Raw genomic sequence first — 25,759 nt, 5'->3', positions numbered from 1 at the left:
AAGTGTAGAATGCCCAGGAAAATTTAAGACTTTGAGTTCCAACCCCAGTTTCCGATAATTTTATGCTTTTTTTTTTTTCTTTTCTTCTGGTCATGGGGCTTGAACTCAGGGCCTGGGTGCTAGGGGTGCTGTCTCTGAGGTTTTTTTGCTCAAGACTTGCTCTCTACCACTTTGAGGTAGAGCACCACTTTCAGTTTTCTGGTGGTTAACTGGGGATGAGAGTCTCATGGAGTTTCCTACCTGGGCTGGCTTTGATCTGCAGTCCTTGGAGCTCAGCTTCCTGAGTAACTAGGATTACGGGTGAGCCACCAGAACCTGGCTTCCCGTATTTTTAAATGAAGAAGACGGTCCACTCCATGGGAATGTGAGTGGGATAAAGGCATGGATGTGGCTATTTCGGATCTTGCTACATCAGAGGCCTCCATGAAGTGATGTTTAGGCTTGAAGATCATTGCAGTCAGGTGGGAGCTGAATCTCTGGAGAGGAGAGATTAAGATATACCTGAAAACCAGGAAATCAGTTCTTTACCAATAGTTACTGCCTTTGCCTCCAGGTGAATTCCTGGGTGAAACAGGATGAAACACTGGGAAGAAAACTACCTAAGTTTAAGAGTGCTGCAGGCATCATCTGATAGAATTAGAAACATAGTTAAGGTATTCTGGGAGAAGCGGATTCAGAGCATGATACTTAAGGAAAGAGCAGAACATTAATTATAAGTGGAGACAATCTTTCTAACTGGGGCAGGTAAGAAGCTCAGTGTCAAGTCTCCCTTTGCCTGGTAAATGTCAGAAACAACAGAGTTAAGAGAAATGCTGAGGATGCAGTTTTGTTTTTTGGGGATGGGTACTAACGCTTGAACGAGTTCATAGCCACTGTCCCTTAGCTATTTTCCTTTCCTTTCCGTCCAAGATCGGGACTCGAACTTGGTATATGACACTTTCATTCACTGGCTGGTGCTTTACTATGTGAGCCATACTTCCAACTCTGTCCTATAGCTTTTTAGCTCAAGGCCAGTGTTCTGCCATTTGAGCTACAGCTCCACTTCTGGCTTTTTGCTGGTTGACTGGAGATAGAATCCCATGGACTTTTCTACCCCGACTGGTTTCAAACAGATCCTCAGATCTCAGCCTTCTGAGTAGCTAGGATTAGAGGTCTCAGCCACCGGCACCCAGTTACAGTTTTGTTTGACATGCACCTTTGGTGAGATGGGCAGGGAGTCCTGAGGCCTCAGATCTCCCCGAATCACCACTGGGACCTCTCCAGCCTGGAGCAGTATTCTCAGTAGCCCTGTATGTGGGCTCAAGGAGCTGGTGACCTACTGGAAAGCATGTGGCAAACGGAGCTCTCTGTTCTCTTGCCACACATTGGGTTCTAGATTCATTCCCAGCTGCCCTAGTTGAGCTCAGTGTTTACAGAATGTGCTGCTTTTTGTGTATCTAATTATGTCTTAGCTGCCAATCCATTAACAAGAATGTCTTCCTCCACAAGGCATTGAAACGTCTAATTGGACCTGAGGGTTCAATTTGGGGCTGAGGCTGAAAGAAAGTATGGAGGGGCTGGGGAGCTCAGTGCAGTTCTCAGGAATGATGTTAGAACCAGCTCAGGACTCAGCTCTGGTGTCATCTCTCCTCTTAAGAAACAAGCATCTCCCTTGGAAATCCCCATAGCATTTTTGGAATGAGGCCAGGGCTGGATGGGCTCCACTTTTGTGTTCCAAACACTGGAGTCTCTATGTTACGAAGAGAACAAAGCTATTAGGGGGAGAGCAGGTATGTTTTGTGATTGTATTAGGAAAAAAACAAAAAACCTTTGACTATTCAAACCAAATGACCGAAGGCTTCTTTATTCCAGCCAAGTTAGCTGAGTCCACTACAGAAAACAGAACTGGCTGTAAGGGCGTGAACCCCCAGCTCAGCTCGCCCTGAACCATTTGTGAAGACAGTAAACACATTCTGGCTCTGTAGTCTGTGTTCATCTCCTTCCAAGCCAGCTCAAATCTTGGCCTTTACTAAGTTCTTAGGAAATGAAGACAAGGGTTCAACTGCAGCAGGAGGGCTCTGGGTTAGACGGAAGAAAAACCTGCTCTACAAAAATACCCAAAAGCCAATTAAACCACTCTGCTGGGTGTTTTAGGTTTGGGATAAGGATTAAGTCTTTGGAAAAGGTAGTTTTCTAAGGAGCAGATGATCTTTAAAGATGGTTTTGTAGGCTTGGAACAAATATTTAAATAGTATTTGTCATGCTTGCCTTGAAGTCTCTGCTATGTAATCTTTGGGACAAAAAATGTAGGTAACTTAGCTGTTGCTCTCCAATCTCCTATGTTTTCTGTCCATCGATGCTGCAGAGTTAGGTGATGTTTGTCCCAAGGCAGTACGTGGTTATAGGTAATGAACATTCATAAGTTCAGGACAGAGCAAAACCAGCACACTGAAAAGGCTTTAATGGATGGGAGAGGCGGGGAGGCAGGTAGAAACAGGGAGAGGCAGACAGGACATACCATGGTGGCAGCTTTAATGAAAACCTCTGCTGGTGGATGAAGTGACCTTTTCAATTTACATTGGCTCTCGGCAGTCTATGCTAAGAAAGAAAAGATCAAGGAATTAAAATACAACTGGGATAGAAAATCATTTGCCCCTGAGTTGAGATTCATTATTTTATTTTTATTTTTTATGTCAAGAATAAGAAAAAATGACCCCAAAATCTTTGTTTCTAGCAGGCGCCGGTGGCTCAGGCCTGTAATCCTAGCTATTCAGGAGGCTGAGATCTGAGGATCACAGTTCAAAGCCAGCCTGGGCAGGAAAAGTCCATGAGACTCTTATCTCCAATAAGCCACCAGAAAACTGGAAGTGGCACTGTGGCTCAAGTGGTAGAGCTCTAGCCTTGAACTGAAGAGTTGAGGGACAGAGCCCAGGCCCAGAGTTCAAACCCCACAACCGACAAAAAGAAAAAAAAAAAATCTCTGTTTCTCTTTTTTAATTCTTTGTTTTGTTTCTCTCTTTTGTAATGGTACTGGGGCTTGAACTCAGGGCCTGGACACTGTCCTTTAGTTCTTTTGGGTTTTTCTTGTCAGTCATGAGGCTTGAACTCAGGGCCTGGGCACACCCTGAGCTTTTTCACTTAAGGCTAGTGTTCTACCACTTTGAGCCACAGCACCACTTCTGGTTTTCTGGTGGTTAATTGGAAATAAGTGTTTCACAGAACCAGGCGCCAGTGGCTCACACCTGTAATCCTAGCTACTCAGGAAGCTGAGATCTGAGGATGGTGGCTCAAAGCCAGCCTGGGAAGGAAAGTCCATGAAACTGTTATCTCCAATTAACCTCCAGAAAGCTGGAAGTGGTGCTGTGGCTTAAGTGGTAGAGCGCTAGCCTTGAGCTCAAGAGCTCAGGGACAGCAGTTCAAGCCCCAAGGCTGACCACAAAAAAAATAACAAAAACAAAAAAAAAACAGAGTCTCACAGACTTCCCTGCCTGGGCTGGCTTTGAACAATGATCCTTAGATCTCAGCCTCCTGAATAACCACATTACAGCCATGGACCCCTGGCACCCAGCCCTTAGTTTTGTTTCTTGTCTGTTTCACAAGGTTAGTGCTTTATCATTTGAGCCACAGCTCTACTTCCTGCTTTCTATGGTGGCTAATTGAAGATAATAGCCTCATGGACCTTCCTGTCCAGGCTGGCTTTGAACCTCAGATCTCAGCCTCCTAGAGTAGCTAGGATTACAGATGTGAAACACCAGTGTCCGGCTCCAAAACGTTCATCACTGTGTTTCCCACAGAAACCCCAAATAAGCCTGAGAGGAGCAGCTGTTCCCTCTTCTCCATCACTGAACTGGGGTGCTGGGCCTTGCCTGTGCCTCCCCAGGCTGCCCACCCCAAGACTTCCACAATCAGAGCCAGATCCCACAGTAGAACTCCGTAGGTTTTTGCAGTGATTAGTTCTCTAATGCTGTCCCTGTTTCCATAGAGACCCTATAAATAGAGGGAACGTTGGCGACCTAGGCTTGCAAAGGCTCAGGGTGACCCGGTCACCCTCCTGAACCCTTGTAGTCACACCTTTGCTGGGGAGAGGGACTTTGAGAGCCAGGAGAGGAAGGGCCAGGTGGTCAGCTGCCATGTGGGACCATTAGCTCCAAGTCACTGTTTTTTTTTTCTAAGGCTCTTTGGGTTTTCCTGGGATTTAATGGGAACACAAGTGCCTGTAGGAACTGGAAACCGCTTTTGGCCATCCTTAACCAGATGATGCCTAAGGCGCTACCCTGAAGTGGTTTCCTCTTGGCTTCACAAAGCTGTGTTTGCAGAATCTAGAACATATTTCTCCTGCACTCCCCCTTTTTTGTTCCAGTCCTAGAGATTGAACTCAGGATCTGGGCACTGTCCCTGAGCTTTATTGTTCAAGGCTTACACTCTACCATTTGAGCCACAGCTCTACTTCTGGTTTTTGTTTCTGTTTTTTGTCTTTGGTGGCTAATTGGAAATAAGAGTCTCATAGACTGTCCTGCCTAGACTGGCTTTGAGCCATAATCCTCAGATCTCAGCCTCCTAATTGTAGCTGGGATTGCAGATGTAAGCACACTTCCTCTTTTTAGAGACCCACACCCAGAGAGGAATATGGCCAGAGCCTGACAGCTCAGAAACCACAGCCTTCACAGGAAGGAAGCTTAGAAACTCTGGATCTAGTCCACCCTTCTTCCTGAGAGGGCACTGCCACCCGTGGGGCCCTCCAAGACAGCTCAGCACCATTCCTAACTGCCCTTTCCAGGTTTCATGATGTGAAGAGCTAAGTTTCCGTCTCACCTCTAACTCTGCAAGCTCCCCATTCTCTTCCTAATCTATGGCTTCATTTGGCCACCAAAAATGGTTTTAGGCAGCTGGAGAAAAGCAAAAGTCAGTGTGGAAAAGCAAGTGACATTTAGTAGCTGGAACCTGTTAGTCAGAGCAGGTGGCACTTGGTTGCGTTGGCGGCTGAGTTCCCTCGAGCTAGTCACCATGGTTTTCCTCACTTCTGAAACTTGTGGCAGCTTATATGTATGCGCTGAGTTTTGTTGTTTTTTTTTTAAACACTTACCCATGTTATGTCAAAACTCCTTCCATCTCCTCCCTGACTCCCACGTGCCGTGCAGCCTGTGTGTCGCTCTACCCTTCATACTCACACCTTGTATGTCAGGGACCCCACCACCACCGTCCTTTGACATCTTTTTTGTTTTTTTCCCTCAGGCCTATTATGGACTTTAATGGAGTCCTCAGTGCCCTGTGGTCACCTGACTACCATCTCTGGCTTTATTAATTTTTTTTTAACTTGCTATACAGGAAGGGAGATGGGAAATGAAGACCTTGTGATCAAGGGTCTTACCCAAGTCCTATGCTATGGCCTTCAATGATCCACAGCTCTCCTTGGTGATTTTTTCCATGCCCTTGATACTGTTCTGTGACACATGCAAATAGCATATCTACTTCAGTTTTGAAATCATTGTGTGGGCCAGTGAAAGTAATGTGACTACAAGTTGAAGAGATCATCTCTGTGGCTTCACAAGCCACTTAGCTGTGCTGGGCCTCAGTCTCTTCATCTGTAAAATGGGAGACACAGATGCTACAGAACTTCACAATCCTTACTACAGAAATGAGACTAGTATCAGGAATGACAGGATAAATTGGAAAGCATGTTGTATAATTTTAAAAATAAATTGATCAGGGGGCTGGGAAGGTGGCTCAGTGGTAGAGCGCTTGCCTTTCAAGCCTGAGGCCCTGGGTTCGATTCCTCAGCACCACATAAGCAAAAAGAAAAAAGCTGGAAGTGGTTCTGTGGCTCAAGTGGTAGAGCGCTAGCCTTGAGCTGAAGAGCTGAGGGACAGCGCCCAGGCCCAGAGTTCAGGCCCCACGACCGGACCAAAAATAAATAAATAAATTGATCAGATGGCCTCTCCATCTCATGCCTTTAATCCTAGCTACTCAGAAAGTTGAGAGTTGAGGACTGCAGTTTAAAGCCAGCCTGAGCAAACTAATCCTAGAGACTCCTATCTCTAATTAGCCAGCAATAACCCAAGTGGAGGTGCGGCTCAAATGTAGAGTACCAACCTTGAGAAAACAAGAAAAAAAAGCTAAGGGAGAGTGCAAGGTCTTGAGTTCAAGCCCCAGTACAGGAATACACAAATATGATTAGGACTCAAGACATTGTGGCTGGTAACCCTCCCCAGAACCTGTACTGATTCCCAGGGCTGAGGAACAGCAAATGTCTCTGAGCCTTAGGACCTCTGCTGAAGGCTCTAAGGGGCATACTGTCCCTGAGTGGGTACAGAAGAAGGGGCATTGGTGTTGAAGAAGCCAGTTAGAAATGGGGAGAGGAGGAAGAAACTTGGAATAGGATGCTAGAAAGATAATTTGCAGTATGTAATGTGACCATTTGGCATAGACAGCTAGGCAAAGGCCAGAGCCAGCTGGCTCCATCTGGGATGCCTGGAGGGAGGTCTTGCATCAGCTTGGGCCTGAGGAAGAGGGCAGTGTGTGGCTTAGTCTTAGTCTGGAGGCCATCGGATGTGGTCCATTCCAAACTCATGGCTGAGAGTGTACACTATCCACTCTGTTTTGGGTCTTGGTTCTGCGCAGAACAGATTCAAGTGGGCCTCAAGGTGCTACCTCTGGCTGGCCTTGAAGGGCTGTGACTGTGGGAAAACCTGGCACCTGTGACCTCCAGGCCCCAGAGGTGCCCTGAACTTCAGTTCTTCAGAGGGAAGAACTTCTTCACCTGTAAGTGGAAGTGGTGCAGTTGTTACTTTTGTTTGTATCTGTGAACCTTCATGGAGAGTACACAGGAGAAATGGTCTCAAGAATTAATTACAAATCCTCAGTTCCTGGTGTGGTAGATGGGTGGGCTCACCTGGTCTGTGAAGCAGGCGAGGTCAGGGCCTGACCCCTGAGAGGACTGTGGGGAGAGGAGTGAGGAGAAACATGAGAATCCTACACTTTCACTCAAGGCTGGCCATGCAGTTGTTTACATCAGAGCATGGTGCAGCTGTTTATAGGAACTTCGCTGAGTGGAGAGCAATGTGGGCGGGGCCAGCCATTTCAGAAGATGTAGGATTGTTTGCTTCGTTTTTGCATAGTCTAACTTTTCTGTTCTAAGTTTGTTTCCAGAAAAAAAATAAATCTAGTATGTGTAATTTTTGGAATGTTTTTAAGACAACTGAAGATGGCCCGAAAGATTATAGGTTGCTTGTCACAGAGGAAAACCTGCTATGGCTCATTGAGCCCCAGATGGCTGACCTGTGTTTCCGTCTCAGACGAATGGGTGTGGGGTATCTCCTGGTCTTCGTAGTCTTCCCCCTCCTCCGTTTCTGAAGCTCTTCACAGGGCTCGTTCTGCCCAATTAGCCATCTCCTGACAGCAGCTGTGTGCAGTCACATCACAGATGCCTTGCCCTGGTGGCCTGTCCAACAGCCCATCTCTAGCAACTGCACCTTCAGAGCAGCTGGGGAATCTCAGGGCAGTGTTATGACCACAAGCCACAGCTAGGGCAGCACTGGGCTCCAGAACCTCTGCTTGGTTCCAATCTGAGGGGAAAGGCCCTCATCTAAATTGTTCTAATGTGTATGCTATAGAATTGTCCATGCTACTCCCTATATATTACAAGATAGGCTTATCAAAATTAAAGTATCTCAGGTCTGGTGATCACATGCCTGTGATCCCAGCTACTGAGAGAATAGTGATTCAAGGTCAGCCGGACACTTCCCTCCCCCACCTCCGTGTTAGTGAGACTATCTGAAAGAACATGTGTGGTAGTTCATACCTGTAATCCTAATGAACAGGAAGGGAAGATGAAAGGATCCTGGTTCAAGGCCAAAACAAAAAACAACCAAACAAAAAAGCAAACAACAAAGTGAGATTATCCAAGAACAAGTCAGGCATGGTGGTTCATACCTGTAATCCTAGCTGCTTGGGAGGTAGGAGGACTGAGGTCTGAGGCTGGCCCAGGCAAAAGCATAAAACTATCTGAAAAACAAACTAAAAGCCAAAAGGGCTAGGAATGTGACTCAAGTGGTAGAACATTTGTCTCATAAGCACAAGGTCCTTGATCAAATCTCAATCCATCCAAAAGTAAAGTTTCTCATTGCCAATTATGTGAGGAATGAAATTGGCCACAAACAGCAGAAAATCATACTAGAATCATGAAGACAAAGGAAGGTTTATTTCATGCAACCGGAATCTCAGGGTAGGCACTCATGACCTGGCTCGTGGCTCTACAGCCATCACATTCCCAGGGTCACTTGTGGTTAAAACTTGGCTGTTGTATCCCCAGACAGTACGCTAATATTGCAGAGCCTTTATCAAGAAGGCAAAAATGTTCCAAGAATACTTCACTCTGCTTTTCATAACTTTGTCTTATGGTTGTTCTTAGCTGCAAGAGAGTCTGTAGAAGTAGACATTTTTAATGAGGTACATGAAGGCCTTTGCAGTTTGATTGGAAAGGGAGAAAGGGGACTGGATATTGGGTAGGCAATTAGCAATGCCCAGTACAACAGGAGAACCTGATCGTATGACTCATGAGTCTTTCCAAGGAGTGCACAATGAGGCATCTTTGGTCCAAGTGCTGGTGCAACTTGGAGAGTCTGACTTGGAAGTGGAGAGGGTGGAGGTGGGGGTGAGAGGGACTAGTCAAAAGGTATCCTCCCTAAATCCAGGTGATACTGTGTCCCTCTAAGGCCAAGACTGCAGCTCTGCAGCATCGTTCCTAGAAACCCAGTACATGTGGGAAATGAAAGGCTGGGTCTCCATGGTCCTGGTCCCCTTAATGCTGGGGACCTATAAGGTGTGACAGGCTACTTGTTGATTCATATCCCTGCATTGGAGAGCAGAGATAACCTTCATTCCTAATTGACCAAGCAGTCAAGACCTTTCCACTCACCAAAGTTCTTCATCTCTCCTCCTCAAGAAAATCCAGCAGCTCTCAGAGGGCTCCATGTTTGGCCACGGACTGAAGCACCTGTTCCACAGCCGCCGCCGGTCTCGGGAGAGGGAGCACCAGGCGTATCCGGATTCCCAGCCTCCGCCCCAGCAGCAGGGCATGTCCGACCATGACTCCCCGGATGAGAAGGAGCGCTCCCCAGAGATGCACCGTGTCTCCTACGCCATGTCCCTGCACGACCTGCCGGCGCGGCCCACCGCCTTCAACCGCGTGCTGCAGCAGATCCGCTCCCGGCCCTCCATCAAGAGGGGTGCCAGCCTGCACAGCAGCGGAGGGGGCAGCGGCAGCGGGAGCAGCAGCCGGCGCACCAAGAGCAGCTCCCTGGAGCCCCAGCGTGGCAGCCCCCACCTGCTGCGCAAGGCCCCCCAGGAGAGCAGCCTGGCAGCCATCCTGCACCAGCACCAGTGCCGGCCCCGCTCCTCCTCCACCACCGACACCGCCCTGCTGCTGGCTGATGGTAGCAACGTGTACCTCCTGGCCGAGGAGGCCGAAGGCATCGGGGACAAGGTGAGGCTGGGCAAGGGGAGAGCCTTGCTGGGTGATGCAGAGGCAGAGCCACCCGTGGAGGGGCCTTGGGACCTGGGGACTGTGTTGAGTCCTGCCTGGTGGTACCAACACCAGTTGCCTGACATTTATCTGCCCTGGCTGAAGGAGGCAGATATATGACGGAGCCAGCATCAAGAGCTGGTTCTCCCAAGGAGCAAATTTGTGTCTGCTTCAGGGTTTGTTTTTCAAAATGATCTTTTGCTCAGGCTGATAGTACCTTTGGTTTGTTTTCCTTTAACATGTTGTGAAGCGGCAGGGAGTGTGGTAGTTAACAACACAGACTAGAAGCCAGCCTGGTTCTGCCACTCTCCAGCTAGACTAGTTAATCACATAACTGTGTTGTTCTTCAGTTTCATCCGTTGCCAATGGGGACAATGATGCCAGGCACTGGTGGCTCACGCCTGTGATCCTAGCTACTCAGGGGCTGAGATGTGAGGATCAAGTTTCAAAGCCAGTCCGGGGAGGAAAGTCTGTGAAACTCTTATCCCCAATTGATCACCAAAAAGCCAGAAGTGGAGGTGTGCCTCAAGTGGTAGCGTGCCAGTCCTAAGGGGAAAAAGAGAAGCTCAGGGGCAGTGCTCAGGCCTTGAGTTCAAGGAGAGGAGAGGGAAGGGGAGGGAAAGGGAGCGGAGGCCTTGTAGGATTAAATGATTTGATCTGTGTGAACTGCTTCAATGAGTCTGGCACAGCATCATCTTTATTGTGATTACTTGCCAATGAAGGTAGGGAAGAAATCCAGGAAGGCTTGTTTGGTACCTCATAAGTTTCTATACGCTTTTGTTTATTCATGTGGCCAATACTTACCATGTGCTACAAGAAGAGATGAGTTGGCATTGGTACCCTCTGCCCGTTTGTCTAGAAGGAGACATATAGGGGCATGATGGTGGCGCAGGGCTGTGACAGATGCTGTGAGAAGGAACATCAGGGCAAGGATTAGGGATAGGATCTAGCCAGGACTTTCTAGAGAAAACCACTGTGCTGAGTCTTGAAGGAGTATAACGTAGCCAGGAACTGGGGAGGGTCACAAGCATGTACAGGAGCGAGTGAGGGAGTGCTGAGGTGCATCTGCTTTGGGAAATTGACAGGTAGATCACAGGAGGCCACTGTGTTGAGTGTGGGGGTGGAGTGAAGTTACCAAGGGCTGTTAGGAAGGAAATGAGGGAGGAAGTTCCTCTGGGGCCCTTTGTAGATAGTAGATTAGAAACAGGGACAGGACTGGAGTGAAAGAAACCAGTTTTGAAGCTATTGCAGTCTAGGTTGCTGTAATGGGAATGGGAATGGAGGAAACTGAGCACACATTTGGGAGTTAGAATTGATAGTAAAAAGTGAGGATACGGACATGGAAAACAAAGGAAAGGAAGGGGTAGAGGAGGCGCCTCAGGCCCATGGAGCGGGTCTGAGGGTGGGAGCCATGCTCCTAGAATAGGAGCAAGGATGGATGACTGGGGAATCCTGCATCTGGGGGATGAGAGACCTAGCGGGTTCCAAGGGCTTCTCTGGCGCACAGTTGCTTTTACTATGTGCTGTCACCAGTACACATTCCCTATGTCCCCACATCCCTAGATGTCTTCACAGAGGTCTGTTTCTTGGGTTCACGTGCATCTTGACTTTGGAAAACATCTGGCAGTTCATTGACTCCGCAGACATCCTGTGCCTGCTGTAGCTCTGGCCCTGGACAGCAGTTAGCTTTTGCTTTGCTGTTTTCCAATGAAGGACCTGCTTTTGCACGTATCTGTGTGAGTTCATTAAAGTGGTCCTGTAAGCTAGATAAGTTAGTTTACGATATCCCTTTCAGGTAGACAGGCTAAAAATGGTTTCTAGTGTGAAGTCCCTGTGGTAGGAGGTGCATGGAAGGTGTGGTAGTAGAGTGAGGTAGTCTAACGGAATGTAGAGTCAGAGGCCGGCAGGGCTGGGGGGAAGGCAGGGAGAGAAGGGGTAAGAAGGGCTGCAGATTGCATAGACCCTGGAGTGCTGGGGGAAAACGCCTTTCATGTTTATTTTTCTTAGTGAAATAGGAAGTCATTAGATGGCTTAGTACAAGTGAGCAACATCTTTTAAAATCACTCTGGCTGCTGGGTGGAGAATTGACCACTAGTGTGAGAGATGAGGAAGAGGTTGGCACACTCTTAGGGTGAGCTAGTAAGGGAGGGGTACAGGCACATGCTGGGGGTTATCTGGATTTGTTCAGAGATAGAACCCGAAGCTGAAGATGGTTCACAGATTTGGGGCCTGGCCACTGGAAAGAAGAAATCACTATAAACTGAGTTGCAAAGAATGAGGCAAATGGATCAACCCTTGTATGGGGGACAGAATCAGAGTTAGGTTTTGGCTGTGTTTCGTTGAGATGGCTATTAAACATCCCTGTGGGAATGCTAAAGAAGCAGTCAGATGAACAAGTGTGGAGGCCTGGGGAGAGATCCAAACCGGAGGCATAAATTTGAGAGTTGTCAGCATATAGATAAGTTTTTAAAGCGATGGGACTGAGCCATTTGCAAGCCCAGCTTCTGCAAGGAAAAGTGTGGTCTAAGAGTGAGGTCTAGATGTACTGCCTGAAAGGGTAACGTGGCCTTGTGAAATCGAGAGTTGGAGGGTCCTGCCGAGTAAACCAGGATGTTCTAGCTGTTCATGAGCAAGCGCTGTGCGTGCAGCCGCCAGCCCTACCTACCCCTCACAGGTGAGTCCATGAGTATGTTTGAAAAATCAGTTAGAAAAATACTGTCAGGCAAGTAGCTGGAGCGTTAGACTGTTTTGTTTGTTTTTGTGTCTGTACTACAGCTTGAGCTCAGGGCCTAGGCACAGTCCTTTAGCTTTTTATCTTAAGGCTGACACTTTAGCACTTGAGCCACAGCTCCAACTTCTGCCTTTTCTGGTGGTTAATTGGAGGTAAGAGCTTCACTGACTTCCTTGTCCAGGCTGGCTTTGAACCTTAATCCTTACATCTCAGCCTCCTGGGTAGCTAGAAATACAGGTGTGAGCCACTGGCACCCAGCTATGGCTGTTGATGAGGAGGGAAGACATGAGTTTTGTAGCCTCTAGTTGCCTTGGGCTCCTGTGCAGACCTCCTACTGGCAGAGAAGATGGAGGGAGTGGTGGGCAGTGGGAATCATCTGAAGCTGATGGGTTGTGGACAATTGATGGCTGGAAAGAAGGGACCTGGGGACTCAGCAGGGGCATCAGCTGGGAGCATCTTTGAAGGGTTTTCCATGTGGCTTGTGTTTATCCTCCTCTTCTCTCTAAGATGCTTGGAGGGGAAGGAAGTTCTCTTCTTGTGTGTGGAAAACCCATGTGTGGAAAACCCAGGCCAAAGACTCTTGGATAACCTAACTAGGGACAGTCCTCTGGGTGGTGAGTGTTGAGAGAGGAAACGGTTGCTCCTGATGGTTCTCTCTTTCTCTTTCTTTTTTTCTATCTTTTTTTCTTTCTATATTTTGTCAGCTGTGGGGCTTGAATTCAGGGCCTGGGCTCTGTCCCTGAGCCTCTTCGTGCTCAAGGCTAGCGCTCTACCACTTGAGCCACAGCACCACTTCTGGTTTTTGAGCAGTTAATTAGAGATAAAGGGTGGGGAGGGGGGGGCTGGGAAGGTTGCTCAGTGGTGGCACTTAACCTAGTATGCATGAAACCCAGGGTTTGATTTCTCTGTAGCTACATAGAAAAAGCCAGAAGTGGGACTGTAGCTCAAGTGATAAAGTATTAGCCTTGAGCAAAATAAGCTCAGAAACAGCACCTAGGCCCTGAGTTCACAAGCCCCAGGACTGGCCAAAAAAAAAAGAATCTCATGGGGACTTTTCTGCCCAGGATGGCTTTGATCTGTGATCTTTAGATCTCAGCCTTCTGGGTAGCTAGGATTACAGGCATGAGCCACTGGCACCCAGATGTTCTATATCTTTCTTTGGAACTTTTAGCCTTGTTATGTATCTTACCTGGTTAATCTTAGTAACAGATAGTGAAGTGGCAGAGTAGGTATTATTATCTCCTTTTACAGATGAACAGGCTAAGGCCCAGAGGAATGGAGAGACTGCTTGCCCAGGACACCTTAGGTCTTGGCAGAGAAGAAACTAAATCTTGTGTTTCTTGTCTGTCCACCAGTCCCAACTGTAATCTGAAACAGCTCAGGGGGTCCTGAGAGCCCAGGGAGGAAAACTCTTGGGTGCTTTTTGTTTTTGGTCCATTGTGGGGCTTCAACTCTGGGCCTGCGCGCTGTCCCTGAGCTCTTCAGCTCTACCATTTGAGCCACAGCGTCACTTCCAGTTTCCTGATGATTAATTGGAGATAAGAATCTCATGGACTTTCCTGCCCTGGCTGGCTTTGAACCATGATCCTCAGATCTCAGCCTCCTGAGTAACTAGGATTACAGGCCTGAGCCACTGGGGCCCAGCTCTTGGGTGCTATTTCTGCTTCAGGTAAGGGCTTTCTACTTAGAGCTGTCCCTCCAAGGGTAGGTGTGGCCCTGGTGGTCCTGAGGAGGCAGAAGGGCTTCCTTGTTTCTGAGAAAGGGGTCTTCCAGTCATCCTAAACCTGAAGCTGTATCTGCTGACTCCCACAGGCTCAAAGCCCATTGATTGGTGTGAGTCTGGGGCATGAATAGGAAGTATTCTTCTAGCTAGTAAACACAGCCCACATGCTCTCTGCAAGCTCTCTGGCGATTACTAGCATCTATTTTTAATTCATAAGCCTCCCCCACTCCCTAGCCCTTTGCCATTGTTCAGAGCTCACCAGCTGGCTTGCGGACCCTAACGGACTCAGTGCAGGGTTGAGTTACCGAAATACCCCAGAGGCAGCTGAAGTTCCTCAGCCACCCCAGAGGCTCACCCAACCCCCACCTAAGGAAGCAGAGGCCCTGAGCCTCCTGCCAAAGCCGGGTATGGCAGGGGGAAGGTGGGGGGAGGGACTCGGCGCAGTCTCAGTTATTGCAGTCTGGCTATCAATTGTTCCTTCCAAATCCAGTTAGCTGCATTCAAGGTTGGCCTTCAATTATTTCCTATAAGAACAACAAAATTATCCTCTCAGCCCCACTCTTCTGCTATTATCTGTGTGACACTGAGCAAGGTCCCTGTGGTTCTCTGCCTTAATATATGTCAAGTGGGAAAAATCATTTGTTGGTGTACTGGGGCAGCACAGATGAATAGAGAATTTGAGTAGAGAATGCAGTGATGCCCATGTGCTGCCCTAACCTCTGAGAGACAGGCCAGGCGGCTAGAGAAGGAACCGCTGGTTGTGTTGAGGCCCTTGGCTTCTCAGAAAGCAGATGAGTCCTCTACACACCCCTCCCCACCTTTGAGCAGCAGCTCCTGGAAAAGGCAGTTTCTAGGGCTTAAGCTCCCCTTGTGTCCTCTCTTCCATGTCTGGTGGGGTACCTCTTCCTCACAGCTTTTCCTGTGTTCCCTGCCCAGCCTTGCCCACTCTGGCTTGTATAAGATGCATCCCCAACGGAAGGCTGTCGAGAGGGGAAATGACACAGGAATGGCCAGTTCATGGCTAGTGCTGTGGGCTAGCTCCTGACCTTGGCCTGGTCTCACCTTCCCCACCTGACCAGCATGGCTGAGGGAGCAGCATGGGAGGGCAGGGCTAGGTAGGTACTCAACAGCCATACAGGGATCTGTGGTAGGAGAGCACTTTGTTGCCTCTCCCAGGTGGGAGAGCACTTTGTTACCTCTCCCAAGGTCCTTGCAGTCCTGCTGGTGACGTGGTGAGAGTTGAGTCTCTGAACTGCCCCGTGCCCCCAGGAGTGTTATCTCCAGGCCCAGATGGGGGACAGAGGTGGAGTGTGGCTCATCACCTAGCACAGAGCAGACTCTGGACATCCTGTTCTCAGTGCACGCCCTGCCAGATTTATCCAGCGGCAGGATTTCTTCCCTACCCCCCCCCCATCATAAATAAATAAGCACCCTGTTTACTCACAGGACAGTGAGTGAGGGGCCGCCTTCAACCCTGGTTTTTGCCAAGAAGACTGAGGTCTTGGCCGGCTCCCAAGGCCCTGGTTTATTTACATCTGGGATTCTGCTGGCTCAGAAGCAGGTGTGGCTGGCTCTGCTGAGAGCACCTTCCAAAGGAGTCCCCTGGGCAGCCTGTGGGCCCCCTGCTGTGTCTGAGCTCCTCAGCCTGGTTACATGGGAGGTGACAGGGCCCTGCTCCAGGGTCAGCTGGACCACCCAGCTCTTCACACAGATGCAGCTGCCTTCCAAGCCGCCTGGCCACTCACCCAGGTCTCTAGGGAGAGCAGCTTCCATCTCTGCCCCACTCCCCTCTCACCTCTTCTCCTCCTCTCACCTCTTCTCCTCCTCTCTCTTCTCTCTGCCTGGAAAGTTCCCTGGAACTGGGAGAGCCAGAGGCACCCTTTCCAGGCCATGCTGTGCTGCCAGGCCAAGGCCAGGAGGCTCTGCTTTGCCATGAACTATTGTTCCCCAGCTCAGTGCTGGCTTCTTGGTGGCCATGGGCCCCCACTATAACAGCATAGCCTGTGTGCTAGGTAGCCAAGGCCTTCCTTTGGTTTAACCCGTGTGCATGTGTATGTGTGGGCACGTGTGTATGCTAGTACTGGGACGTGAACTCAGGGCCTAGGCACTGTCCAGGGCCTAGCACTTGATATCACTTGAGCCACACTTCTCTTTCCAGCTTTTTGGTGGTTCACTGGAGATGAGTGTCTCCTGGATTTTCCTGCCCAGGCTGGCTTTGAACCTTGATCCTCAGATCTCAGCCTCCTGAGTAGCTAGGATTTACAGGCATGAGCTACTGGTGCTCAGCTGATTTTAACACAGCATATTCAGAAGCTCCTGGCCTTTCTAGGACTCTGACCAGTCATGAGAGGGGCCAAAATATGAGGGCTTTGCCCCTTACTGAAAGCTTATAACCCTGGAGGTTATAAGCACCAACCGTCCCTTGACTTGTAGAACCTAGTGAGGGCTCCCTTGCCCCAGCAGGCCTTCAGCCTGCACAATCAGCCTCTATGCCTCCCTTTCCCCACTAATATTCTCTCTAGCCCCCATGTTGTCTAGAGTAACTCTGACTCTGGACCACAGAATTCCCTGGATACTGGTGATAAGTTAAATAACTTCCAAATTACCTAACTTCTTGTTGCTAAGCTCACGCCAAAGCCCATGGGAGATGAGCTCTTTGTCTGCAGACCCGGGGCCTGACCCAGGCATAGGTAGGAGATGTCAGCCAGGGCTCCCCACGTTTCCCCCAGCCTCAGCACCCTCAGACGTGTCCTGCATTACTCAAGAGGAGGTGTGCTTAAAGTTCAGGTGTCATTCCTCATGCCACAGCTGATGACAGCCGGCAGGCAGGAAGAGCAGCTATGTCATTGGGCTCCAGACGGTGTGGAGCCACCACTGGAGATGTGGGCACGGGTCATGAGAGTTGGCACAGGACTCCCAGCGACGGAGCACATTCTTCCTCGCATCCCTCATCCCTGAGAGAGAAACGTGACCCAGCTCCCCTCCGTGCCAGATGAGGCAATGGAAATACAGTACCATTAACCTGATCCCTGCTTCTGCCTCTTGGTTTTTGTAGGCACTGTTTGAACTTTATTTATACCCTGTGGGGCAGAGGGCTCTGAAATAGAACCAGAGATGAAGCTCATTCCCCACTGCCTTTCCTTGGAGTTCCCAGGGACTCATCAGCTCCCCTGAGCTGCAGTCGGGGACCAGTGCAGTCTTCTCCCACCCCCACCACCCCCTTTTCTCTCCAGGGATGGCAAGCACCTTTTCAGGCTCCTTTCTTTTGGAGTCCCCCTGGTCCCTGTCCCCCAAACCTTCAAAGGCCATCTTACAGGCCCTCCTGGTTCTTTGGTCCTCTTTGACTCCTCTTTGACTGGTTCTAGGACTTCTCAAAGCATCTCTTTCCTCTTCCTTACAGCTCCCCAGCTCCCCCAACCCGGGGACCCCAGAACCGTTTCTGGTATCCATAGCTAGTGAATAATTCAGCCCACTCAACAAAAGCTCAATCAAAACCATGGTGATACTGTGCTCAGGAGGCCGCTTGGGGCGGCTGGAAAGGCGAACCTGCCCTGTAATGTTAACTTCATTATATAAGGTTTCTTCACTGCCTAAGAAGGCATCTTCAGACCCAAATATTACCTTGGCCTGGTGCTGTCCACCTACTTCTCAGAGACTCGCTGGTCTCGTGGGCGGGCCCCCTAGGATGTGCGGTCATGTCCCTCTGAAAGCTCTCCTGGCATCAACAGTCAGTTGAACAGCAAGCCACAGTTTACAAAGTGCCTTCATGCACATTTCTCGTTTAATCACATCAGCTCATGGTAAGCGTGGAGCCCTTGAGTCAGCAGGAGCCCACAGGAGCTCTGTGTTTCAACCCGCGGCTTTAGAAAGGAATCCATCTCAATTATTCTTGGCAGATAGGGTGGGGTGAAGGGCACTGTATATGTCCCCAAAATTGTCCCTAAATGAGAGATGCTCTGTCTCTGCATCAAGCTCTCTGGACTGTGTCCCCAGAGGACCCTCCTCTGGGGAATCAGTGACTATAAAGGCATGAAGTCATCATCCTTTCTACCTGCCGGCCATGAAGTTTGATTTGCCTAAAAGTAAGCCAGGTATATGGTTCACTGCCCAGCATCTGCATTCATGTATATGCCCAAGAAGAACTCCTTCATCCAGGAGCACCTGTGAATTTAGACCAGTCAAGGACCTGCAGATGGGAGAGACACCTCCTCCCTTCCTGGAAGTAGCAGAAAGGTGTACGTGGGTGCTGATGCTGTGCGGCTTCTCTTTTACTGGCCCTCTGCTCCCCCAGCTCCAGGCCAGTGCAGCTCCAGGGCTGTAGCTTTCCACATGCTCCCAAGAAATATGTCTACCTTAGTTCACATTTAGGAACGTCAACTTAAAAACAAACAAAAAAAAATGTCAACCTAGCTGCATGCCTGAGGCTCAATGCCTGTAATCTTAGCTACTCCAGAGGCTGAGATCTGGGGATGGCAGTTCTAAGCCATCCAAGTCTGTGAGACTCTTATCTCCAAGTAACCACAAAAACCTGGAAATGGAGCTGTGGTTCAGGTGGTAAAGCACTAGCCTTGAGCAAAAGTGCTCAAGTACAGTTCCCAGGCCCTGAATTTAAGCACCAGTATAGGCACAAAAAATGAACAAATAAAAAAGAATGTCCACTTTCATCTCCCTGGGGGAAGAGAAGAGGAAAGCAGGCCCCTTTGGTGACTTGAGTTCCTAAGAAGACATACCGTCTGGCTGGGTCTAAAAGAGTTGGGAGAGCAAGCTTGAATAATGACCCTCTCCCCAGCCCCCATTTCCAGGATGGCTTGATAAGTGTCACAGAAGCCACCAGCCCTCCAAAGAGGGATCCTTGCCGAAAACCTTCCCAGTACATGTTCAGCCTGAGATTTTTTTTTTAAGGCCTCACCTTGTTTTCTAAAGTACTAAATTTAGCTGCTTTTCAGCATTATTCTTCACTGAAAAAAAAGGGCCTATGACTTCTCAGGTTTCTCAGCCTTCGGAATGTGTGGACTGTGCTTTTTTATTTTTATCTATTTATTTTTTTGATGGTGCTGGGTATCAGACTTAAGGCTTTGTACATGCCAGGCAAGCACTCTGCCACTGAGCTATATTCCCAGCTCTATTTTTTTTTCCTTCCTTTTCTTTCTTCCTCTTTTCTTCCTTCCTTCCTTCCTTCCTTCCTTCCTTCCTTCCTTCCTTCCTTCCTTCCTTCCTTCCTTCCTTCCTTCCTTCCTTCCCTTCTTCCTTCCTTCCTTCCTCTCTCTCTCTCTTCTTTCTTTCTCTCACTTATCGCCAGTGACTCAAGCCTGTAATCCTTGTTATTCAAGAGATTGAGATCTGAGGATCCTGGTTCAAAGTCAGCCTGCACAGGAAAGTCCAGGAAACTCTTATCTCCAATTAATTACCAAAATAAATATAAATAAATAAGCTAGAAGTGGAGCTGGGCACGAGTGGTAGAACACTTGCCTTGAACATAAAAGCTCAGGGACAGTGCCTAGGCCCTGAGTTCAAGCCCCAGGACTGGCATCAGAGAGAGAGAGAGAGAATACCTTATAAGGAAGATGGGGGGGGGGCTGGGAAGATGGCTCAGTGGTAGAGTGCTTGCCTTGCATGCCTTGCATGCCTTGCATGCATGAGGCCCTGGGTTTGATTCCTTAGCACCATATAAGCAGAAAAAGCCAGAAGTGGTGCTGTGACTCAAGTGGTAGAACACTAGCTTTGAGGGGGGGGGGGGTGGAGCTCAGGGACAGTGCCCAGGCCCTGAATTTAAGGCACGTGCGTGCACCCACACACACACACACACAAACACACACAGATATACACACACACATGCACGCACATGGGAGAGTTGCTTCATACCTGTCACTTTAATAACTCTTCCTATGTCTGCCTGTTAAGGTCTCAGCTTTGTTCCATGTGGCAACTTCTTCTCTGGCTTTTTCTGTCTCAGGCCAACATTCCTAAGTCCTGTCTGGAATCCTACAGTTTGTGCATGTGTGAACAGTCTCGTTGGGTGAGGGGGCCTCGGGATTAGTCATCTAGTTCAGAGCAGTATACTGTGTGTGTCAAGCATTTTCCATGTGACTGGTGATGATGATCGTATTTACCATTTGCAACTAGCAAGGCTGAGACTCAGCTGTACCATCTCCATTTGCCCTCTCCTCCATCTCTCAGTGCCCTGGTCTGGTTTGCTGGGCTTCCTCCCGCTGCTGTGTGGGTGTTCCTACCTTCCATGCAGCTGTGAAGGAGCCTGACCAGTGCCTGTTGAGGCTGCATAGCTGGTAGATGACAGGGTAAGGATTTATCCAGCGACTCTTCTGACTTTCAAGCATTCTGGTGACCACTCAAGGCTTATTCCATGCCCAGGGGACCCAGCCTTGGCATGACTTCCTGCCAGGTACATTCTCCTCCAACCTCGACCCTTTTCATGCTCCTCCTATTATAATTGTGGAAGCTGAATCTTGGAACAGATGGAGACTTGACCTATGGAAACCCCTGGAACAAGTGTGGAACTGAATCTGCTGCTATGCCTGATGCCTCCAGCTCCTAGCTTTGGCAGGTTTGGGAACCCTTCTCATGAATAAAGACAGGGATGGTTTTGGAGGACCAAACCTCTCTCCTGGTAGCTTGCCTAACAGGCATCCTCTCTTGCCGTCTGCTTTCTTCTTAGCAGACTGCTACTTTCCTCCCTTTCCCTGTTTGGTCACTTGCAGCTTAGTTACTCCTGGAGTGGAGCTGAGCTGAGACCCCCCCCCCCCCATTAATGAGATTCTGCAGATGCTGTAGAGTGTCTGTACAGGTCATCTTGCAAGGGCCATGTGGCCTCATAGGAACTTCTTTTTGCGGCTTCTGAGCCTTCAGGATCCCAGGCAGCTTGAGGAGTGAAACCTAACCATGCAGACAGAGTCCCCCAGTCCTCAGCTGGCTCCCTACTTCTGATCTCCTATGCCCATTGCCTTCTCCTTGTTTCAAATTTTGCTCATAAAAGAAGATGTCTTAGCTTTGTGGGAATTGGAAAGGAGGATGCAGGGAAGACTTACCTTGGTGTAAGAAGATCAAGCCATCTTGCCATCTTTGTTGCTACCTAGGACAGAACTACAATTAAGTATTTCCATTGCAGCTCCTTAAGATAGATACTCGGATATTCTGCCATCCTACAGTGCCAGTGCTGAGCAAAGGGTCTATTTCATCTGGATACTGGGAAGGACACAGATAAACAGATTATCTGAGCATGGCCTTCCTTATGCCATTATCAAAAGGGATAGTGCTTGATGCCAAAGTACAAAGATCAAGTACCACAGGAGAAAGGACATTTACAGAAGTAGGGGACTGGCCTAGCCACAGGTCAGAGCTCGCCCCAGAGATTGGGACCCGTGTAATGTGCTTTGCCAGACTTCTATCCGCACAAACCCAAAGTCACCATGAGCCCAGAGTGTGGAGCATTCCTGGTCTTGGTGATTTTGGCTGTCAGCCTTGGCACTGGGCCCCAGAGATAGCACTGAGCCCTTCTTATCTCTTAGAAACTTCTTGAACTTGGGACTGCCCCATCAGCATGATTCACATTGATCCCCAGTATTTAAGCCCTGAGTGCCTCGCCAGGCTCAAGTGGGTACAGAATCCACAGTGTCTTTGAGTGGTGACTCTGCCTCCGGAAGCTGCCACTGGCAAGACCAGGACCCAAGACTGCAGGCCATCCATCTCTTCCCTTGCCCCTTGCCATCCCATCCTCAACTACGGCCCTCTGGCCCCCTCTGCTGGCCACAGGATTTCCTACTGCAACTGTACTGATGAAGTCCAAAGAGAAAGAAGCTGCCGTGAGTTTGCCCTCTGTTTTATCTTGAGTATTTTTGTGGCTGTGCTGGAGGGCAGAGAGCAGGGAGGAGGACGCAGAGGCTGGCAGCCAGGTGGCCATCATGGGTTTCTGGGACAGAATCCTCAGAGGAATGCTGGAGGAATTCCTGTAGCAAGGTGGTTGCTGTGGGACTCCTCCAGTCCATTGTTGGTGTTGCCAGGCTGCCGTGGGAGTGCCGGTGCCTTAAGCTAGTGAACAGGGCAGCAGGGGGAGAAGGGGAGGATTCTGGATGGAGCTGTGTTTGGATCCTCCATGGATCCAGATTTGTCTGGCTGCCAGCTTTGGAGTGCTTCTTTCCATCCTGGACGCCCAGCAGGGAGCTGGCCAGGCTGAGCTGTTTGGGAGAAAGCGCTTCTGATCAGGAGAAGCATTTCTGGACCTGGAGATGGGACAGGTCGGTAGAATACCCCTATGACTGGAGAAACCATGCAGGTGCACCTGTCATATATTCCCAAGGCTCCCCCTCCCCCCCCCCCCCCAGCCCAGTCTGCCACACCTGAGCATTCCTCATACACACCTGACACACAATGGCTGGGCTGGGGAGAGGCCATCAGCAGAGCCCAGTCCTCCGGCTCACTCAGTAACCCTCCATGTCTGCTGCCAGATGGGAAGGAGTGGGAGGGGGAGATTCCAGAGCAATCCGCCCCTAATCCCTGGCTGGGCCTCAGTCTGGAGATGGCGGCTGCAGAGCCTGGGAGCTCAGGCACGCCGGCCCGCAGACCCAGACTCCCTGCCGTGAGCCCAGTGCTGCCCAGGAATTATGACCCTGGGAGCCTGGCACTGTCCTCAGACAGCTGGAGCCTTAGAGCTCCTAGCACCTCGTCTCCAGCAAGGCTTTGGGAAACGGTGCCCCCACAGGTGAGGCCCCTGGTGGGTGGGAGAAGAGAAGAGCACCTGGCAGAGTGGGGCTGGGGCTGAGGGGTGGGGCCAGGCATTCCCGGAGTTTGCTAAGTGCTGTGCTTGCTTTGGGCTCTCTGTGAGCGTCCCCCTCATCTGTCCAATTATGGAGAATTCTGTAGATGCAGGAGAGCTGGTTTGAAATGAAGTGGAAGTTGTCCCTTCTGTCTATGGAGAAACAGTAGCAGAGAGATGGGATTCCCCCAGTGTACCATGGGAAGAGTCCAGAAGCCAAGTGTTTGGCTTTGGAGAATTCAGAGGGTAGCAGGTGAGGAGACCTCAGGGTGAGAGACCAGATCTGAGGCCTAGCCAGTGGACTAGGTGCCAGGAGAGGAAAGCACTGGACACTTATGTGGACGGAAAGGCTTTGTTCTCAGCAGTGCCTGGACTGAGGACTGTGGGGAGGGTATTTCTGACCACAGCAGAGTAGTCCCAATAAAAAGGACTAGAAGCTGAGAATATCCCTCCACCCACAATGGAGGTTGGCCCTAGGGGCAGGGCAGGCTTTCTGGCTGCCATTATCAATGAGGTGGTTGTGTGCTGCCTTGAGATGGGTATGTGCTGGGGGAAGGATAGTAAGAGTTCATTATCTGAAATCTTCACCCTGATGTCCTCTATAGAAGGAGAAATGCCTTATAAAACCATTGATGCTTGCCCCTTGGCTCTCTGATTGGGGGCCGGGCCTGCAGCGTAGGAGCAGACCAGGGGCACATATGGGACACACGTGCCATTAACTGTCCAAGCCCTCTTGGGCTCCCTGAAACCAAGTGGACTTCTTGCTGTGCTCTTCCCCCTTGCCACCTTGAGTCAGCTGTGATGACCAGTGCTGGATTGTACAGCTGTATGTGGCCAACATGTCCCCACCAGGAAGAGAGAGCATTTCCTTTTACACTAGGTGACACCAGCTGTACTGGGGAACAGCAGCCACCCTGATGTCAGGAGTCCGGATTGGAGTAATTCTCCCAGCCTGCTCTGGCTGGCGTGTGGGGTCCCTCCCTCCCGGTTTCGCCATCAGCTCTGTCTCAGACCTGAAGGATTATAGCTGGAATCCAAATGATCTCCATTCTGAGAAAGTTGCAAAAACCAGAGGCTGGAGCAGCAGTGAGCAGGTCGAAGAGTGTCTGCTGAGTCTGACAGCTAGCTCATGGCCACCTTGGCCCACTGTGATCTGATCCCCACCCCCACCCCAGAAGCCCAGCCCCTACCCTCAGGGAGCCGCTCCCTGCTGGGGCCCACCTGCTGGGTCAGGTCTAGGGACAGGTTAGAGTTGACACCAGATTCCATTGGTGCCAAGACAACCTTCCTAGAGGAACACCCTCCCCCCACCCCCAACCCAAAGATCTGTTTCTATGCCAGCTACTTGGGAAAGTGGAGACAGGAAGATTTGTTGAGTTCAAGGCCAGCCCAGGCAACTTGGTGATACTCTCTCTCAAAAACAATACTAACAGAAAGGACTGGGGTGTGCCTCAAATGGGTGAAGGAACACTTGTCCAGCCTGCTCAGGCCCTGGGTTCAATCCCCAGTGCTGGAAAAAAGAAAGGAAGAAAGAAATCTGCTTCATTCTTCTAGTCAGTATTCTAGTAGATAGAGCATTGCATTCTGTTGTATAAAATGGACTTCTGAGTTGTGTCCACCCCGAATACTGTTGCCAGGAACTTTGGATACTAGTATTTATTTGAGTACCTTTAAAAAAAATTGGGTGTCTGTTAGAGGCAGAATTGCTGGATGGTGTGACGTTATCTATTTAACTTGATGAGGATCTTCCACACTACTTTGCCTAGTGGCTGCACTATCTTACATTCCTACTAGCAATGCCCAAGGATTCCAGTTTCTGCACAGGTTCACCAACACTTGACTGACTTGAAAAAAAAAAAATTGATTGTAGCCATTCTAAAGGATGCACAGCTCTTCAGTTCAAGGCTAGCATTCTACCACTTTGAACCACAGCGCCACTTCCAGTTTTTTGATGGTTAATTGGAGAGAAAAGTCTCACAGACTTTCCTGCCCGAACTGGCTTTGAGCCATAATCCTCAGATCTCAGCCTTCTGAGTAGCTAGGATACAGGCGTGAGCCACCACTGCCCCCTACCGGCACCCAGCCTTTATATTTATTTTTGAGTACTGAGGTATAGGCCCTCTTTTCATCCTCTGGTAATGCTTTGAGGCAGGCAGAACAACCTTGCTTTTCCACATGAGAAAAGCAAGTCTTGGAGAGAGGAATGGCATAACACAAGGGCACACAGCTGGTGTCCAACAGAGCCAGGATTCTAAATCAGAATCTAGGCCCTTCCCGTTGCCCGGCACAGGTGTGGGTCTTATCTCTCTTTTTCTCTCTACAGATCTCTTTCTCTTTTCATGTTCGATGCTGTCCCATCATCTGACAAGCCCTCATCTTTCCCTTCTCTAACTTTCCTTTCTTTGTTAAAGCATTTTTTTTTCTTTGTCTCCATCTACCAGTTCCATCCATGGCTCTGTATAACTCCGTGTCCCTCTAGGTTTTGTGTTGTTTTGTCTAGCAGTACTTAATGTCTTTCTACTTGCTCAGCTGGCACTCTACTACTTGAGCAATGCTTCCATCCCTGATTTTTGCTGGTTATTTGGAGATAGAATATAACAAACTTTTTTCTGTCCCAACTGGCCTTGAACTACAGTTTTCCAGATCTCAGCCTCCTGAATAGCTACAATGACAGCAGCTACCAGCTTGCAGCTTTTCTCCTGTCTTGAAAGGAACTGTTGCCAAGGGGCCTGTGGCTGGAGAAATTCCTCCCACCCCAGGGGGAGGGGTGCCAGCAGGTGGCAGGCAGCCATTGTGAACTTCCCCACAGGAGTCCGTGCCAGAGAGGAGGAGCTGCAGAGGGAAACAGGACTCCCAGTCACCACCCATTGGGCGCCCTGACAGTGTGTGTCTCGCTCTTAGTTCATGGGGATTTCATAGCCATCTTCCATTCTGCTTTTTCACTTAAAGCCAGGAAGCTCAGCCGCTAAGGGACCTGGGGAATATAAAGTTCCCTTCAGAAATGGGAGTCTGCACTTAAGACCCTAGAGGGAAGAGGTA

The 25,759-nt window shown here is 49.6% G+C and overlaps 1 protein-coding gene across 5 annotated transcripts in view; it reads left to right on the top strand.

Annotated features, from left to right (window-relative positions):
• The window catches only part of Tmcc2 (transmembrane and coiled-coil domain family 2), a 41,744-nt gene that overhangs the window by 5,608 nt on the left and 10,377 nt on the right, over positions 1-25,759 (top strand). For 2 of the 5 annotated variants that reach the window (XM_042682072.1, XM_042682073.1), the window contains exon 2: positions 8,921-9,460. In XM_042682072.1, the coding sequence (XP_042538006.1) occupies positions 8,921-9,460 (540 nt within the window). Of the gene's footprint in view, positions 1-8,920; positions 9,461-21,536; positions 21,771-22,347; positions 22,667-25,759 lie in introns of those variants that run through there. The other 3 variants (XM_042682076.1, XM_042682075.1, XM_042682077.1) reach the window with 3 other exon arrangements.

This window comes from Dipodomys spectabilis, unplaced genomic scaffold (assembly GCF_019054845.1).
Source record: "Dipodomys spectabilis isolate Male_0828 unplaced genomic scaffold, ASM1905484v1 ptg000069l, whole genome shotgun sequence".
NCBI classification, from domain to species: Eukaryota; Metazoa; Chordata; class Mammalia; order Rodentia; family Heteromyidae; genus Dipodomys; species Dipodomys spectabilis.
The sequence above is the reverse complement of the archived record's forward strand: the minus strand, read 5'-3'. Positions and strand labels throughout refer to the sequence as shown.